The sequence below is a fragment of the Nycticebus coucang genome, chromosome 10, assembly GCF_027406575.1.
Source record: "Nycticebus coucang isolate mNycCou1 chromosome 10, mNycCou1.pri, whole genome shotgun sequence".
Lineage (NCBI taxonomy): Eukaryota > Metazoa > Chordata > Mammalia > Primates > Lorisidae > Nycticebus > Nycticebus coucang.
The window spans coordinates 128,979,186-128,994,617 of record NC_069789.1 but is presented as its reverse complement, the minus strand read 5'-3'; the positions used below and the strand labels follow the sequence as shown (position 1 = coordinate 128,994,617).

The 15,432-nt window shown below is 45.8% G+C and overlaps 2 protein-coding genes across 3 annotated transcripts; both read left to right on the top strand.

The window, feature by feature from the left end:
• Positions 1-6: 6 nt before the first annotated feature.
• On the top strand, positions 7-12,807 carry CEBPG (CCAAT enhancer binding protein gamma). 2 transcript variants are annotated; one of them, XM_053608299.1, is made up of 2 exons: positions 7-1,146; positions 9,034-12,807. In XM_053608299.1, exon 2 carries the CDS (start codon positions 9,129-9,131, stop codon positions 9,576-9,578), a length of 450 nt encoding a protein of 149 aa, XP_053464274.1. In that variant the 5' UTR covers positions 7-1,146; positions 9,034-9,128; the 3' UTR covers positions 9,579-12,807. The 2 variants fall into 2 exon arrangements, with proteins under 2 accessions (XP_053464274.1, XP_053464273.1); XM_053608298.1 differs by lacking the exon at positions 7-1,146 and adding an exon at positions 2,133-2,861.
• On the top strand, positions 1,597-15,275 carry LOC128596627 (translation initiation factor IF-2-like; the record flags this gene model as incomplete). The annotated part of the gene is made up of 2 exons (XM_053606189.1): positions 1,597-2,090; positions 14,588-15,275. Coding segments are annotated over 2 exons (543 nt in total), but the record flags the coding sequence as incomplete, so codon positions are not given.
• Positions 15,276-15,432: the final 157 nt, after the last annotated feature.

The following is a 15,432-nucleotide window of genomic DNA, read 5'->3' as shown; positions in this document are numbered from 1 at the left end:
GGGTCAGTCAATAAGCACTCTTTAACTATCATGCTTGGGTCCTTGTGACTTGCATGTAAGTGACACGGTAGACTTCTGAGCCTTCCCAAGCTCTCGTTTCCTTATAGTTAGAGCAACCTTTCAGAAGCTTTCCATCTTTTAGGCAAAAATCTGAACTCTTCTTGTGCCTACCTGGCTCCCATCAGTCTGGACAGGGGCCCTCCACTTCAATCACTTTGGCCTTAAATTTCTAAGGGCACAGGACCATTTGACAAGACATTCCTTCTGACTGGCATCCACTTATCTGTGCTGCTGAGCAAAATCCTACCCATCCTTCAGGTCTTCCCTGACCCAACACACTAGGTCTGGTTCTCTTTTCATAATCTCTCACGGCATCCTGTATATTTTTCTTGTAATATCTAGGAAAATGGCAATTGGAAAAAAAAACTGGGTAATTACTGAATGCCTGCTTCCCTGGCTCTTAAGAGTAAGATCCAAGTGGGACAGTGTTTGTCTTGTTCATTGAACCCACAGCTCAGCACATATTTGGCACAAATATATATTTGTAAAGTGAGTAGAAGAAAGAATTACCAGCTACCAGCTGAAGAGGAAATAAATACCCATCTTTTGGGCATTGACTAGACCTGCTGGTTGTGGAAGGCCTGCCCAGACACACAGAGAATGCTGCAACAGCTTGGCAGAGCAGTTAGCAAACCATAGAATAATCGAATATACCCATATGTGTTTTTCTCCTACAATTTTTAAGTGATTAGCAAATGTTCTGAATCCAATTTTAACAGTGCTAACCATATCGATCAAAGAAATTTCAGCTCAGAATACTGAGAGCCAAAGTCAAGAACATACTGGTTTGGGTGACATTGTGTTAGTCTCCCAAGTGTACAACTGTGGCTTATCATTGTTCACGTTTAGTTGTGTTGCCCCTTTTATTTTAATTTTTACTTCTTGTTTTATCGTTTCTTATTCATTCCTCGAAACAGTCTTATGGGGAGAGCTGTTCCCATGGACGATGAAGAAACACTTCCTCTTTCAAAGTCTCTATTTTTTGAACGCTATGAATTGCCAAAGAGGAAGCAATCAAACCTATCGAGCGAGCGTTCCCTGCCCTCCGCCCTGCTTCCTGGTTTTAAAATGCCTTTGGATCCTCCGGTAAGTGGATAACTATTCATTTTTAGGGAATCACGTCTTTGACCTGTTGGTTCAGCTGGAAGACACCACAAGGGAATCGATTTTGGAAATTCAATTCATTACACCCTAACAACGAGCCACGGCCTGCAGCTTTCGCGAAGGTGACAGCGATACTAATCCTACGTAGGAGAAATTTAGCTTCCTTCGTTTTCAATCACAAAGTCTGCAATTCCCTTCCGGGCGGCGCGGGTCCGGGACTTGGCTCCGGGCTGCGCCGCACACACGCGGGCCTCCGGGGGAGGGCGGCGAGTGCAGCGAGCGCTCCGAGAGACTCTGCGGGCCTCCAGGGGACGCCGCCGAGGTCGCCCCTGCCGCCAGAGGACGAGGCAAAACCAGAACAGAAATCGTTGATTCAAAAACCTCCTAGGGAAACGTTGTTTTCCAAAGGCAGGTGCGGCCTTTTCCAAGTGATGGTTCTTCAAATCTCCGACTGGAGCAGAACTTTTCTCGCCGCAACCCGCCCACGGCACTGGGTCTCCGCCGCCGCCAGCCAGCGGGAGCAGCCAAGGGACCGCGGGCGGTGCAACAAGCCGCCGCCAGCTCCGGCCACACCCGCCACACCCTGCGGCCGCGCCGAGCCGCGGCCAACGCCCCCGCCGTGTGCCCGCCTCCCCTAGCCAGACGGCTCGCGATTGGCTGGAGAGGCTGCCCGTCTGGAGGAGAGGTTGCGTCGTCCGCAGCCCGGCGCTCCCATTGGTCGAGGCGGCGGCGGCCGCGCGCGCGGGGTCCCGGCGGGGAGGGGAAGCCGGTGGCCGCGGCGGCGGAACGGGCGGAGGCTGCCGGTTTCGTAACCGTCGCTCCTCCTCGCTGACTCGCGGGCTGCGAGGCCTGGGTCGCGTCAGGCCGCGCCGCGCGGGGCTGCTCGGAGCGGAGGCCGCCTGGGGGCGGGCGGGCCGGAGGCGCAGGTAAGAAGGCCGCGGCGGGTACGCGGAGACCCGGGAGGAGGCCGCGGCGGGGCCGGGGCGCGGGGCCGGTTCGGGGAGACTGGGCCCCGTGCGAGGTGGTCTGCTGGCCGGGAAGGCCCCGCGAGGCTCGAGGCGCAGGCGGCGGCCCCGCGCGGCGTCTGATGCAACCTGCCGGCAACACCCGGCGGGGACGCTGAGCTCATCCCTGGCCCGGGCCCAGCGCCGCGGCGCCACCCGCCGACCCCGACTCCCCCCACCGCCGCCCGGAGCTCGAGCGCGGCGGACGGCGGCGACCGGATGGAGGGCGAGGTGTGCCCCCCTCCAGAACCCGGCCCTCTGCGAAACGTGCGGTGTGACAAGCCAGGCTCGTATTGGCCCCTGGGGATGAAGGGTGTTCCCAGACTAGCAGAAGGTGGACGGTGTCTTTAATGCCACATACGATGATGTTTTCTGCTCCTCCGAAACGGCTCGGCCTGCGCTGGTCAGGAATTCTATCCAGAAGTTAATAAAGCGACAAAGCAGCCAACGAGAGCAGTTGATTTCTAAATACATAACTTTACCGAAAGACTTTTTTTGCTTATTTATGAGGATCTTTTTGAGTGTCCCGCAGTTCACCGTTGAACGCAGCAACAAGCCACGAGTCGAATAGAAAAAATAAGTACAGGCAACAAAGCTCTTTGCTAGCAGGGTTGGCGGCAGGGGGCAAATAAAGGCGTCTGGATAGAGACGGTGGAAATGCATGTTGAGGGGAAAGAGATTTTGTTTTTCCATGTAAGTTTGTTTGTTGCTGTTCTTCAGAAGGTCTAAGAGTTTGGTTTTCCTCTTGTTTGATGTTTATCCTGTTTATCTGCCACCTTTAAATGCCTCGGTTTTAGAAAGGTTTTAACATTGGTGGGTGACACAAAATTACCTCCGAAGCTGCGCTCAGTTGAATCCTTACTTGAAATAGATTGCCTTTTAATGCAGATCGCCCTCCGAAAGAAATGTGTCTCCTAGGGACAATCTTGAAATAAAATACTGTAAGGGTTTGCTTTACTAAGAAATTCTGCATCCTAAAGTTGTTGATGTTTTAACTTAGGATCTTAAGGTTGATTCTGTTTCTGGAAGAACGTACCATAAACAAGGCTAGATAATTACAGGATGCTAGTGAGCTGAAGCATATTTCAGTTTCTTGATTCCTGCTTCTGGTGAGCACACTTGGCCGGTTCAATTATTTTTAATACCTGCCTAAAAAAAAAAAATAAGTAGGTGGAAACAAAACTTCCACTTTTTCAGAATATCCTTTAAATTATCAGGAGCATTTGATGACTGAAAGGGGTTCTGATCTTGGAGAGGTGGTTTCATCCCTGGGCAATTAAATAGCCCATAGTAAGCCCTGGTAAAGACAAATAGGACCTCCTTGGGGTGAACTGGGTCTTGTGATCTAAGGTTGCTTCACCTGGGTTATGGGAATGGTAAATACAGGTAGCCACAATTCCAGGCTGATCCTATATTTTTGGGATGGGTGCAGTGGGTTTTTATATCACATATAGGTAGGGGCACTGGTTTTCTGACTTTTTGGCTCCCTAGCCTTGTAAGTAAGAAAAGAAAAAATGAGCATGAGCTCCTAATAGAGGTGTGTTTACAAACAGTGTTTTTATTTTGTGTATTACAAATCACACTAAAAGTAGATTAGAAATTAAAAAAGATAAACATAGCTGGGCATGGCAGCTTAGGCCTGTAATCCCACCACTCTGGGAGGCTGAGGTGGTTGGAGACCAGTCTGAGCAAGAGTGAGACCCCTGTCTACTAAAAATAGAAAAACTACCCAGGCATTGTGGTCCTATAGTCCCAGCTACTGGGAAGGCTGAGGCAAGAAGATCTCTTGAGCCCAAGAATTTGAGGTTGCTGTGGGCTATGTTGCCACAGCCACTCTACCAAGGGTGACAGAGTGAGACTCTGTCTCCAAAAAAAGACATACATTTTCTTGTCATACCCCAGTGGAGCACTTACATACTACTTCCTAAAAGAGTGTATATCCCCCGTCAGGGACCCTGAGTAGATGCTGGGCAAGTGAAGGTGATCAGAGTCCTGCCTCTGGCCTAGTCTGCAGGGAGACACACCAGAGAGTGAAGTTGACAGATTATACAGAAGCACAGAGAAGAGAAAAACACAGACTATGGAGGATACTGACAGAGGTTAGTGTTGTTGAGGTGTGAAGCAGGAGGGGAGAGGTGCTGGAGAGAAGGTCAGGACCTGCAGACTGGAGCCACAGATGGACGGCGTGACACTCGGGTGTGTTACTTTACTCTAGGACAGTGATCAGAGGGAATCCTGCTAAATCAGAGACTAGTGCCCTGAGAGATGATGTTAACCCGAGGGTAACATGTGGCATTGGGATGGAGAGGAAGAGTAGAGATGAGATTTTTTTTTTTTCTTTTTCTTTTTTGGTTGTCTTATATAGAATTGTCAGTTCCCAAAGACCCAACAGATTTGGGATAAGGGAGAAACATCAGTGCATATTTTTAAGTGTTGACCTTCCCTGAGGAAATTAAGTGAACAGTTTGGAGGGCAAGAGGAAGACTACCTGGTTCTAGGTATTGGTGGTAGGGAGTGATAAAAGGGTTAGGATAGTTCTTGGCAGGTTTTTTTTTTTTTTTTTCCTCTAAGTAAAACTTGAGAAAAATTTGATTTTGTTTTACTCATTCTGACATTTTGAACTTTCAGTGATTTGAATGAACATTACTTGCCTGAAGAAGTTTGAATTTTAGAAAACTGGTTACCCATTTAGTCCAACATTCTTAAGATCCATTGTTAATCTGCAGCAGTGGCTCTCAGATGTCAGTGTCAAAATCACTTGGGGTCCCCTTAAAACAGTATCCTCAGTCCTACTCCTGGGTGATTTGGGTCAGTGGTAACCTGAGAATCTGCACTTCTGAAAAATTGCTGAGTGAGGGCCTGCATGAGGGACCACACTTTGAGAGCACCTACTTCCAATCTTTTTTCTTTTTTTCTTTCTTTTTTCTTTTTTTTTTTCTTTTATTTTTTTTGAAACGATTCATAAGCAAGGAAATGCGGTGCCGCCCTGCTTCCTGCAGACTGAACTTTGATATCTGTGCACGCAGGAGCCGGACTTCATTTAGGGTTGAGTGTCCAGACTGGAAACAAACTTATTTTTTGCCTCTTGTTGGTGCTCAGTAAATGTTTGTGGAAGGAACAGAAGCATAAAACAGTGTCTTTTTTCGGTGTAAAAACAAAATCGATAATCTGTCTGAGGTTAAGTTCTTTTGACTACTTAAACGCTTTGATTCCCTTTACTTGGTTAAGTTTCTGTTCACTTTAAGAGCTACTTTTTTGGTTTATATATGGTTGAAGAACTTTAAAAAAAAAAAACATTCTTGGAGTTATTTTTATTATCTCCATGTTTCTGTTTCTTGACATTTACCAGTTTGTAGTTTCAGTGAATACTCTTGATTTTTAAGCCAACACCTTGCCTGGTATGTTCAGCCTGGTTCCTTGGCAAGATGAGTCAGACTGAGATGAGAGAGCCCTTCCCTGTTCTGTACCTTTAGATACAGACACAGGCACGTTGCACGTATATCACTGAGCTTACAGCCTGTGATGAAAAGAGTTATTCGTGACCGAAGGTCATGGTGTATTGTCAGTTGGAAGGAATCTTACCACCCACACCCTTCATTTGCAGATGGGACACTGAAGCCCACCAAAGAGAAGGGATTCGCCCAAACCGGAATGGGCAGCCAGAGCCGCCCTGGCCCCGGTCTGCACCACTCTGGATCAGTGGTCCCCGAGCTTGATCAAGTTGACTGTAGAGATTGGCTTTTAAGAATAAAAATATAGGGCAGCGCCTGTGCTTTGCTGTAGCTGAAGTTATGCAAATACAAAAAAAAAAATAGAAACATAAGTGAGTAGGGCGCCGGCCCCATATGCCGAGGGTGGCGGGTTCAAACCCGGCCCCGGCCAAACTGCAACCAAAAAATAGCCGGGCGTTGTGGCGGGCACCTGTAGTCCCAGCTGCTCGGGAGGCTGAGGCAAGAGAATCGCGTAAGCCCAAGAGTTAAGAGGTTGCTGTGAGCCGTGTGACGCCACGGCACTCTACCCGAGGGCGGTACAGTGAGACTCTGTCTCTACAAAAAAAAAAAAAAAGAATAAAAATATAATTGCTATATAAAAATATTAAGAAGGGCAGTGCCTGTGGCTCAGTGGGTAGGGCACCGGCCCCATATACTGAGGGTTGCAGGTTCGAACCCTGCCCCGGCCAGCTAAAACAAATAGCTGAGCATTGTGGTGGGCGCCCGTAGTTCCAGCTACTGGGGAGACTGAGGTAAGAGAATCGCTTACACCCAAGAATTGGGTTGCTATGAGCTGTGACACCATGGCACTCTACGGAGGGTGATATAGTGAGACTCTGTCTCAAAAAATATATATTAAGAAGTAGATAAGTAAGATGAACATGGTCACAATGTTTTAACGCAATCCTAAGACGGATATTAATAAACAAGTTCTTCCAATATTGAGTAAAACATGTACATTCTCTTCACACCAGATAGATAAGCACTAGAGTTAAGGGGCAGTGAGGGTGGCTCAGGTTACTACTGGACAGCCACTTTTTAACTGTAAGAAAAATTAAGCCAGGTAATTAACAAGGGAGATTGTGAAGTGTCCATTGCTGAAGATAGACTTGGAGGCGGTCTTCCTCACGATTTGGAAGGAAGCCGTCTTGCCTTAGGACTAGAGTGAGCTGGTGACCCACTGAGCACTGGAGAGAAATAATGTATGGAGTTTTTTAAAAAATTCAAAACAAAGTAGTATTTATTAATGAAACACTGGAAAATACTGAAGAGCCCCCAGAAGAAAACTACAGTCTTCTCTCCTCCTGCCTCCTGCAGACCTCACTGTCAGCATCTGGTGCACAGGTGAGAGGCGCACATATGCTCTTTGCCCTTGTTCCCGGCTGAAATCTTTGCAGACCTGATGGCTAGATCTCTGGTCGGCATCTCAAGAACATAGAGGTGAGGGTCTCATCGTAAGCCTGGCACGAGAGCTGCCCAAATCAGAAACAAGGCAAGGCTACTCCCCTCTCAACCCTCCTCTGTGGAACACAGTGTGACCGTTCTCTGCTCCATTTTTCGTGAAAGGTAGACTGGGCTTGCAGTGCAGTGGGCTTCTCAGCAGGTTTCCCGCCATAGAGTATGGGGTCCAGGGGCCTCATTATTTGTACTGCTTTTGTCTCTTTCATTCTAAAGTAGTAGTGTCTTAGCAGATATAAATCTTTGAAAAAGTTGGTAGACCTCTGCGTTGTTAGGTGGACTTTCTGAAGCAGAGATATTTTTACAAAGCAGGCCAGTAAACCAAATTTATATGGAACTGCTCAGCTAAAGGTCTGGGTGAAGCTCCTGGTGATTACTAACGGAGCTTTTCTAAATAACTGAGATGTACTCATTTGGGGCATTCCATAATTTGGAACAGAATTTTTCATTGAAGTAGTTTTAACTTTTTCCAGTGAAGTAGTTTTAACAGTTTCATAAAAAGAGAACAGGCTGATTTTCTGGTTCATAAGACTACTTTCTAAATTTCCAGGAGTGCTGAGGCACAGCCCCCTCCTCTTGACGAGTCTGTCCTGAAGGGCCTTCAGGATGGGGGAGGTCTGCTTTACACTCCTAAGGCCACGGTGGGAACTCAGCAGCTCAGCAGGATTCATGGGATTCACAGCAGTCGCAGCTTTGACCCTTTCTTCATCTCTGCAGGCAGGGGGTCCCCTCAGTGCATTCCTAGTGTGAAGTGGCTGCAGCTGCTCAGCCCCTCTATCCAGCTTGCTCCCTGGACTTACACTTCCTTGAAGGCATCATTAGGGCTTTTGTTTCTTTCCTCCTTGTTTCCGGTTGTGTGTGTGTGTGTGTGTCTCTCTCTCTCTCTCTGTCTCTCGATGTCTGATTAGTTTTGTCAAAAAAGAAAAAACGAGTGGAAGCATGGTGGGATGGGGGAGCAAATGGGTCTCAGAGCTCCTAAACTATGGTACTATCATTTGAAGTCATTTAAAAAATAAAAAGTCAAAAAACATCTTTTTAAAATATCTCATAGACCAGGCGTAGTGGCTCACATCTGTAATCCTACCACTCTAGGAGGCTGAGCTGGGTGGATCACTTGAGTTTAGGAGTTCCAGACCAGTCTGAGTAAGAGGGAGACCCCATCCCTACTAAAAATAGAAAAAATAGCTGGGTGTTGTGGTGGGCACTTATCGTCCCGACTGCTTGGGAGGCCGAAGCAAGAGGATCTCTTGAGCCCAAGAGTTTGAGGTTGCTGTGGGCTATGATGCCACGGCCCTCTACCCAGGGCAACAGAGCGAGACTCCATTTCAAAAAAAAAAAAATCTTATAAAGAAAGGTCTGGGAGAAAACTCAAGTCCTTGACGATTCCCTCCGTATGCTGGGAAAGCAGCATGCAGAGATGATAGCGTCACAGTGCCTGTCAGTACTGGAGCCTGGCACTCCCTCCAGCGTTCTGTTTGGACTGGAACCAACAACTGAGACCCTTCCACCCTTTCATTACGGTGTCTTTCTTCTTCACAGTGGAGCCCAGCTTTTCCACGTTTACCCAGATATCTCAAATTCCTTCTTGGGGGACTGTCAGTTGCTGTTAGCTCACATGTGCTGCCTTATTTTCGGGGTCGTGTTTTGTTTTTCCTCCTGTTTATGGTAACAGTCGCAGATGGACAGCACCCTCAGGGATTCCGGTGGGCTGAGTTTAGCCTTATGGTGCTTCTGAGCTAAGTTAACCTCTCTAAATTAAATGATGGAGACTTCAGAAACAGTGGAACAGTTGGCACTTGCTGTAGACTTTTCTCAGCATAATCAGTCAATGTTGGCCTGCTGTTAGGTACAGGACAGTTTAATCTCATTTGATGCTGTCATTTCAAATATCTTAATACAATTTATTTTTTAACTAGGTACATGTGAAGATTTTTTGGCCATTTAGCGTGGAAGCCATTGATCCCCTGTGCTCATTTCTGCGTGTTCTGTGTTGGCGAGGGAGAGCGCCCAAATGAGCAAGCTGTCGCAGCAGAACAGTACTCCGGGAGTGAACGGGATAAGCGTCATTCACACTCAGGCACATGCCAGCGGCTTGCAGCAGGTCCCTCAGCTGGTGCCCGCTGGCCCTGGGGGAGGAGGCAAAGCTGCAGCTCCAAGCAAGCAAAGCAAAAAGAGTTCACCTATGGATCGAAATAGCGATGAGTATCGGCAGCGCAGGGAGAGGAACAACATGGCTGTGAAAAAGAGCCGGTTGAAAAGCAAGCAGAAAGCACAGGACACACTGCAGAGAGTGAATCAGCTCAAGGAAGAGAACGAACGTTTGGAAGCAAAAATCAAATTGCTGACTAAGGAACTAAGTGTCTTAAAAGATTTGTTTCTTGAGCACGCGCACAACCTTGCAGACAACGTGCAGCCCATTAGCACTGAAAGCACAGCCACAGATTCCAGTTCCGGACAGTAGACCTTGCCCTCTCCACAAGACTCCACAGCTTGTGGTTCAAACGTTAAGAGGATGTGACCTCCCGCAGCACTCGTCCCAGTAGGTGAAGGTTGTCTTGTCCATTATTCAAAGACACAGTGGAGGTGGTTATTTTTAGGACCAGTACTGAGAGTTGATTAGCTAAACATGTTAAACTTGTAATTCAAATGTCTGGTTTTAAATGATACAGCTTTTTGTGGGGATAAAGAAGCAAACATTTTAAAGATACATGGTAAAAAATTATCCTGGACCCTGATGTTTGTAATAAATCTTGACTTCCTGAGAAATTCTTCTTTTTCAAATTGGGGAAAAGAAATGGACAACCGGCAGGTTGTGCTGAAGGTTCTTGGCTGTAACGGGGATGGTGAGTGGGATTACAAAAAGTTGAATGCCATCTGTGTGATCTATTTGTGACTTTATTCTAAATTATGTATCATTAAGTCCTTAGAGCTGTAGAAACCAATCACTTTGTAACTTGAAGTGATTTTATGTATAAACTTTTATCTTAGCATAATTAGGACTGGTTCCCCCAAGTACAAGTTTTTGAATTGTGATGTCAGTTGAAGGAAACTCATCAATCATATCTTAAAGTCAGGATACAGCCAGTTGACTTCAAATAACATTGAGAAAGAAATAGGTTTTATTAGAAAATAAAAGTAAAGCATATTACAATTATTGGGTTGGGATACATGTGTGTTATTAGATTGACATTATTTTGTCTTTAAAAAAAGCTCAGTGATTTAGAGAAGCTTCTGTACCAAGCCTTCAGTTTCTGCAGATGCTAGTAGAGTAAGCATTGTTTTGAATAGTTTCGACATTCAGGTTAGTAAACAAAATGTCTTAGCAGTTTGATGACACATGCTGATTGGGATCTGGAATATTAATTAACTCAGCAGGTAATTTTCTCTTGTGTTCAAAATAACTGCCATGGGGCTATGAGTTTTAAAGGCAAAGGTTTCTTGTAAAGGATCATTTGGTATTTGATCTTAACCAAGTGATCATTAGAAAAATCAACTCCATGCCATCTCCCAAAATTACTGTTTAAGAAAACTTGAAAGTGTAAGGTTTAACCTTTAATTTATTCACTTAAATACATCTTTTTATATTGTTTTTATTATACATCTCTTTCTCTGGCTAGTGGACCGTTCTTCTAGACTTTATATACCACTGCTTCTGCTTAGTCATGTGCTTTTATGTACCATAAATTATTTTAGAAAGAAAATGCTGATAAAACTCAGGATATTGACATTTTTTGTTCAGACTACATAGCAGTCACTCAAGTAGGGAGTCTAGAGTCTGGCTTGTATCAGTGTTGGTAGTTCAGATTGTCAACTTTTTTCCTTTTTGTAGTACAGTTCTAGCTCAAATTTGTTGGCTTTAGTTCTTTGTGCCTGGGCTGGTGATAAAACTGATTAAAAGTTTGTCACCAGGCATCTCATTTGGTCACGTTTGACCACATTGCCCTTTCAGACTAGGATTTGGGATAATGTAAGCAGAATGTAACTCACGTTGCTCCTGGGGGTGGTGGAAGAGTGCTGACTGTATATCCTCCTGGGCAGGAGAAGACACCGCAGTGCCCTGCAATTCAGCAAAGCCATTGTTAGGGTCAGGAGGCCCTGCTGAATGTCAGACAGGAGCCCGGGGTTGTTCCATGACATGTTGTCCCAGGAGGGTTATTAACACCTATAGAGCCAAGAAATAGGTTTCTGTTAGGGTCTAGTACTGGTTCACTTTGGTTGGAGTATTGATCTCCTCATAAAGGCTGATAAATGTTTTGAATAACCAGGACGTATCACAGAATCCTACTGATTGATGTTATGTAATTAACTTAATCGGTGATGCAGTTAGGTCACTTGAATCTTTTTTTTTTTTGAGACAGTCTCACTTTGTTACCTTAGGTAGAGTGCTATGGCGTTACAGCTCACAGCAACCTCAACCTCTTGGGCTTAAGCAGTTCTCTTGCCTCAGCCTCCCAAGTAGCTGGGACTACAGGTGCCAAACACAATGCCTGGCTATTTTTAGGGATGAGGTCTCACTCTAGCTCAGTCTGGTTTTGAACTCATGAGCTCAGGCAGTCCACCTGCCTTGGCCTCCCAGAGTGCTAGGATTACAGGTGTGAGCCACCTCGCCCGGCCTAGGTCACTTGAATCTTTAAGCACCTATGATAGAGGCTACAGACATTTTAATCCCTTATTCACTAAAAAATGTTTTTCAGAAATTGAAATCCCCATGGAATTTATGGTCACCAATTATATGAATTGACTTAAACATCTTGAAAAAGAAGCTTTAGGGAATCATCAGGGATGTGTGCTCAATATTTCAAATCAGGACACAAGGTTAGAACTTTGGGAAAACTTGAAAGCTTTTCCTGTTACCTATGCCAATCAAAACTTAAGCAAGCAATCGTGCATAGAATAGAATTGTTCACCATTGTCTTACTGAAGTAGTTGAGAATGAAAGTTTTTAGTTCGACAGATTTTTCAGTATAAAACTGAGGGAAACCAAGAATAAGTTCAGAGGTTTGAGAATTGTAAAGTGACTGTTATAACTTATACTCTGTGTGTCACTTAGGAGCTATTAGGATTTGCTCTGCCTTTGCAGACGTATCCAGTGGTTTAGGCTTTAGTCTGCATTTCTAGCTGCACAGGAGTCTCTGGGTGGGTATTTTCGGCTGGTTTTGGCTGCAGGTGGTGAGAACACAGCGGCTTTTCCTGCTGCTGGCCCCTTGCAGTTACTGGGATGCTTTGATGTGCTTACTAAGAAGTAATAAGACTTTAATAAGACTTAACCAGGTTTTTGAAATTCCAGTCATGAGTGTGAGATTCTCAAATTTACAGAAAAAGTAGATGTACAATTTAGTATTTGATATTTAAAAAAGGAAACTGTAGCAACTTTTGATGTTTCTTAATCTTCTGTAGAGGGCTGACGTCCCTTTGTACCTGAACCCACTTAGCACTCTTGGTGCTTTTTGATGCCTTAGAAATAGGAAAAGTTTTTGTTTGACAGAAGCTGGGAAGGAGGAAGTCCATTCTGCAGCCGTCAGAGCTGCCTCTCAGGAAGAAGTGCTCACTTGTTCATTTTGTTCCTGGCTTTCCTCAGTTTGTGAGATTACTCTATTTTTTTAAATATAATTTTATTTCTTTCAATGAATTTAAAATAAAAAAAAAGTTTGAAACGATGACTATTTCACTGTGGGTTTCTTTATAATGGACATGGAAAAGCAGTGGGATGTAGAACAGCTTTGAGGGGCAGGCAGGTGCCGGGCCGCCCTCCCTGTGCCCAGTCTGGGGGTGGGGCGGGGTTGGGAGGGACAAGGAGAGGTACTTGGCCCACGTCTACATCCCCTATTTCCCTTAGTGCACTCTGAACACGGGATATATCTTTAGTTATTGTCCAGTCACTTGGTATAATCTAAACCGTAAACTAGAGCGGGAGAAGTGGTAAGTAGGTTCTACTTAATGACGTCTCAGGCATGGTTTCCAGCACCACAGTGGAAGAGTAAGAGTTGTCTTGGGTGCACATTAACTTCATAAACACTAATGAGCAAAAAGATTCGTGCATAATTTTCATGATATCTGCCACCACAGATAAACAAAAACATCCTCACGTGAACTATATATGGCTTGTGGGGTGTGGATCGAACACCCCCGAGAGTGGTACGGGATTGGTAGATGATGAGACACACAGTCAAGAACGTGCAGTAAGGCCTTTCCCCGCGCTACAACCCCATAGGATGTGTGTACTTTCATTCATGTGACATCGTATGTGTAGAAGTCATTTGCCAATTTCATAAAGATTGGGAGTCCAGGAAGCTGATTTGAAGTGTTTCAAGAGAAGACGCCACTTACTTTTCTTTGTGATCCTACAGTATTTTTAAATCTTGAGAAATAAATTTCTACTTGTTATAAATTCTACATCTTAATAAAGATTACAGTATAGTAATTATTTCTATGGGTAGTATGTCCCAGCTCATTCTTATGAATTAGTTATAATTTCGAATCCAATAATGTCTTGAATTTTTGAGAGAGATTATTTCTTTGTGAAAGTGCCAGGTCTTTTGTAACAAAAGCAGTAGTAGACTACTGCACATCGGTCCCAGAGAGTTCAGGACGAGGAGGACACCAGTGCCTACAAATTCTTCCAGCATCTGGACTTGTCACAGAGCTCTAGGCCTGAAAGTTAGGTAGCAGCATCAAGAAAAACGGAGGTTGTAGAATTGGGCTTGATCAAGAACAGAGTCGTTAGTGAGTCACGTGTCACACCCTGCAGCCCAGACACGAGTCTCGCCACTCCCTTAGGAGATCCTCGTCCACACCGCCGCCTGTCAGTTCTGCATCCCAACGGACCTTGAACCTGGCTGCCTCACCCACCCCAACCACCCCCTGTGCAGAGCCGTCCTCGTCTCCGCCTGGACACCGTGACTGGCTCCTCATTGGTGTTCCTGGCTGGAAAATTCCGTGCATCTCAGATGCATTCTGTTGCTCTCCACCCAGTGTCCTTGAGACATGGCTCTGATTCCTGTGTCAACTTCTTTCTCTCCTTTCCACCCTGTCTAGTTTTGTTTTGGCCCTGGGGGTCCCCTGAGCTTTCTCCCCTTCCCTGGGACAGCTCCTTAGACCTGGCGGCACCACCCCTGGCTTGTCACTCAGCGCTTCCTGTCTTGGCCCCAGCTTTCTACACGAGGTCGGTCTGTTACTCTCCACGATGGCACTCTTCAGGGTGGGAGACAACGTACGCGTCTGTGTGTCTGTTCAAGGTGGAGCCTCTCGGACTACAGGCTCTGAGAGGAGGAATCATGTTTTTAGACTGTGCTGGCTCAGAGAAGATAGATGCTCAGTCATTTACTGAATGAATACCTAGACCCTTCCAGAGTTTTGGGAAGCTTTCTGGAAAGATCTCCAGTATATTTCCCAGACTGCACAAATTATGCAGAGTGCGGAGCAGACCTTTGACCTGCTGACCCAGGCTAAATGGTTACATCTCTGTTCTAGTGGCCCTCCTGGACACAGGGTGAAACTACTGAGGTTTCTCCTTGCTTGAGAACCAGAGAAAACACTTGTGTGAAGCAGCCTCCTGTAGTACGGAACGTCGAAGGAGAAAGGCGTACGATGCATCCTCTGTGACTTCTCTGATGCTCAGCGCCACAGTGGGTACCAGGAGACACACCTATGTGCCGACAGAAAACCTTAAAGAATATGTTGTAAATCTTAGAAGCAAATAAGGTAACTGATGATTTGAAACTGAGTTTGGCTTTTATTTTAATGTGACCGCATCTTAAGTACTTTTGTGTTATTTCCATTGGGAAACAATTTGTACTCAATTCTCCAGGGACATCTCAAAATGGTTAGCTTGGGCTACAGTTTTCTATCCCTTCATGGCTGCTTCTGACATCCTTTCTTCCCACTTGCCCTTCACCTTGGCTCAGAAACTCCTGGATGAGAGGACTGTGAGGAGATAAATCTGGAATGGCGGGCAGAATTCTAGAGGCAAGCTCCTGGGATGGGGCAGTCCATGCACTGAGGGACAAGCAGAGGTAAGAACAGGTATTTCACCATCGGCAAGGACCAGGCACCGCGGGGCCCTGGACGGCTTCCTGCCGGAGTTGAGTTTGGCAGGTGAGCTGCTACTTCGGGAAGACAAATAGTCACACATGGAAGGAGCGAGCAAGCCCTCCTTTGCCATGTGCTTGGGTAGAAGCCCATCTGATGGATGCCAGTTTGCTATTATGTCCTGCTCGAAAAAGCAATCAAATCTCAGGTTTAAATAACTGTGCCTCAAGTGCTACATGCTGCTGTCTCCTTCAGAAATCCCGCTTTGAGGCAGTAACTGTTTCGAA

Excerpts from the sequence above, each read along its gene's own strand:
- CEBPG (XM_053608299.1), top strand. The coding sequence starts at position 9,129 with ATGAGCAAGCTGTCGCAGCAGAACAGTACTCCGGGAGTGAACGGGATA.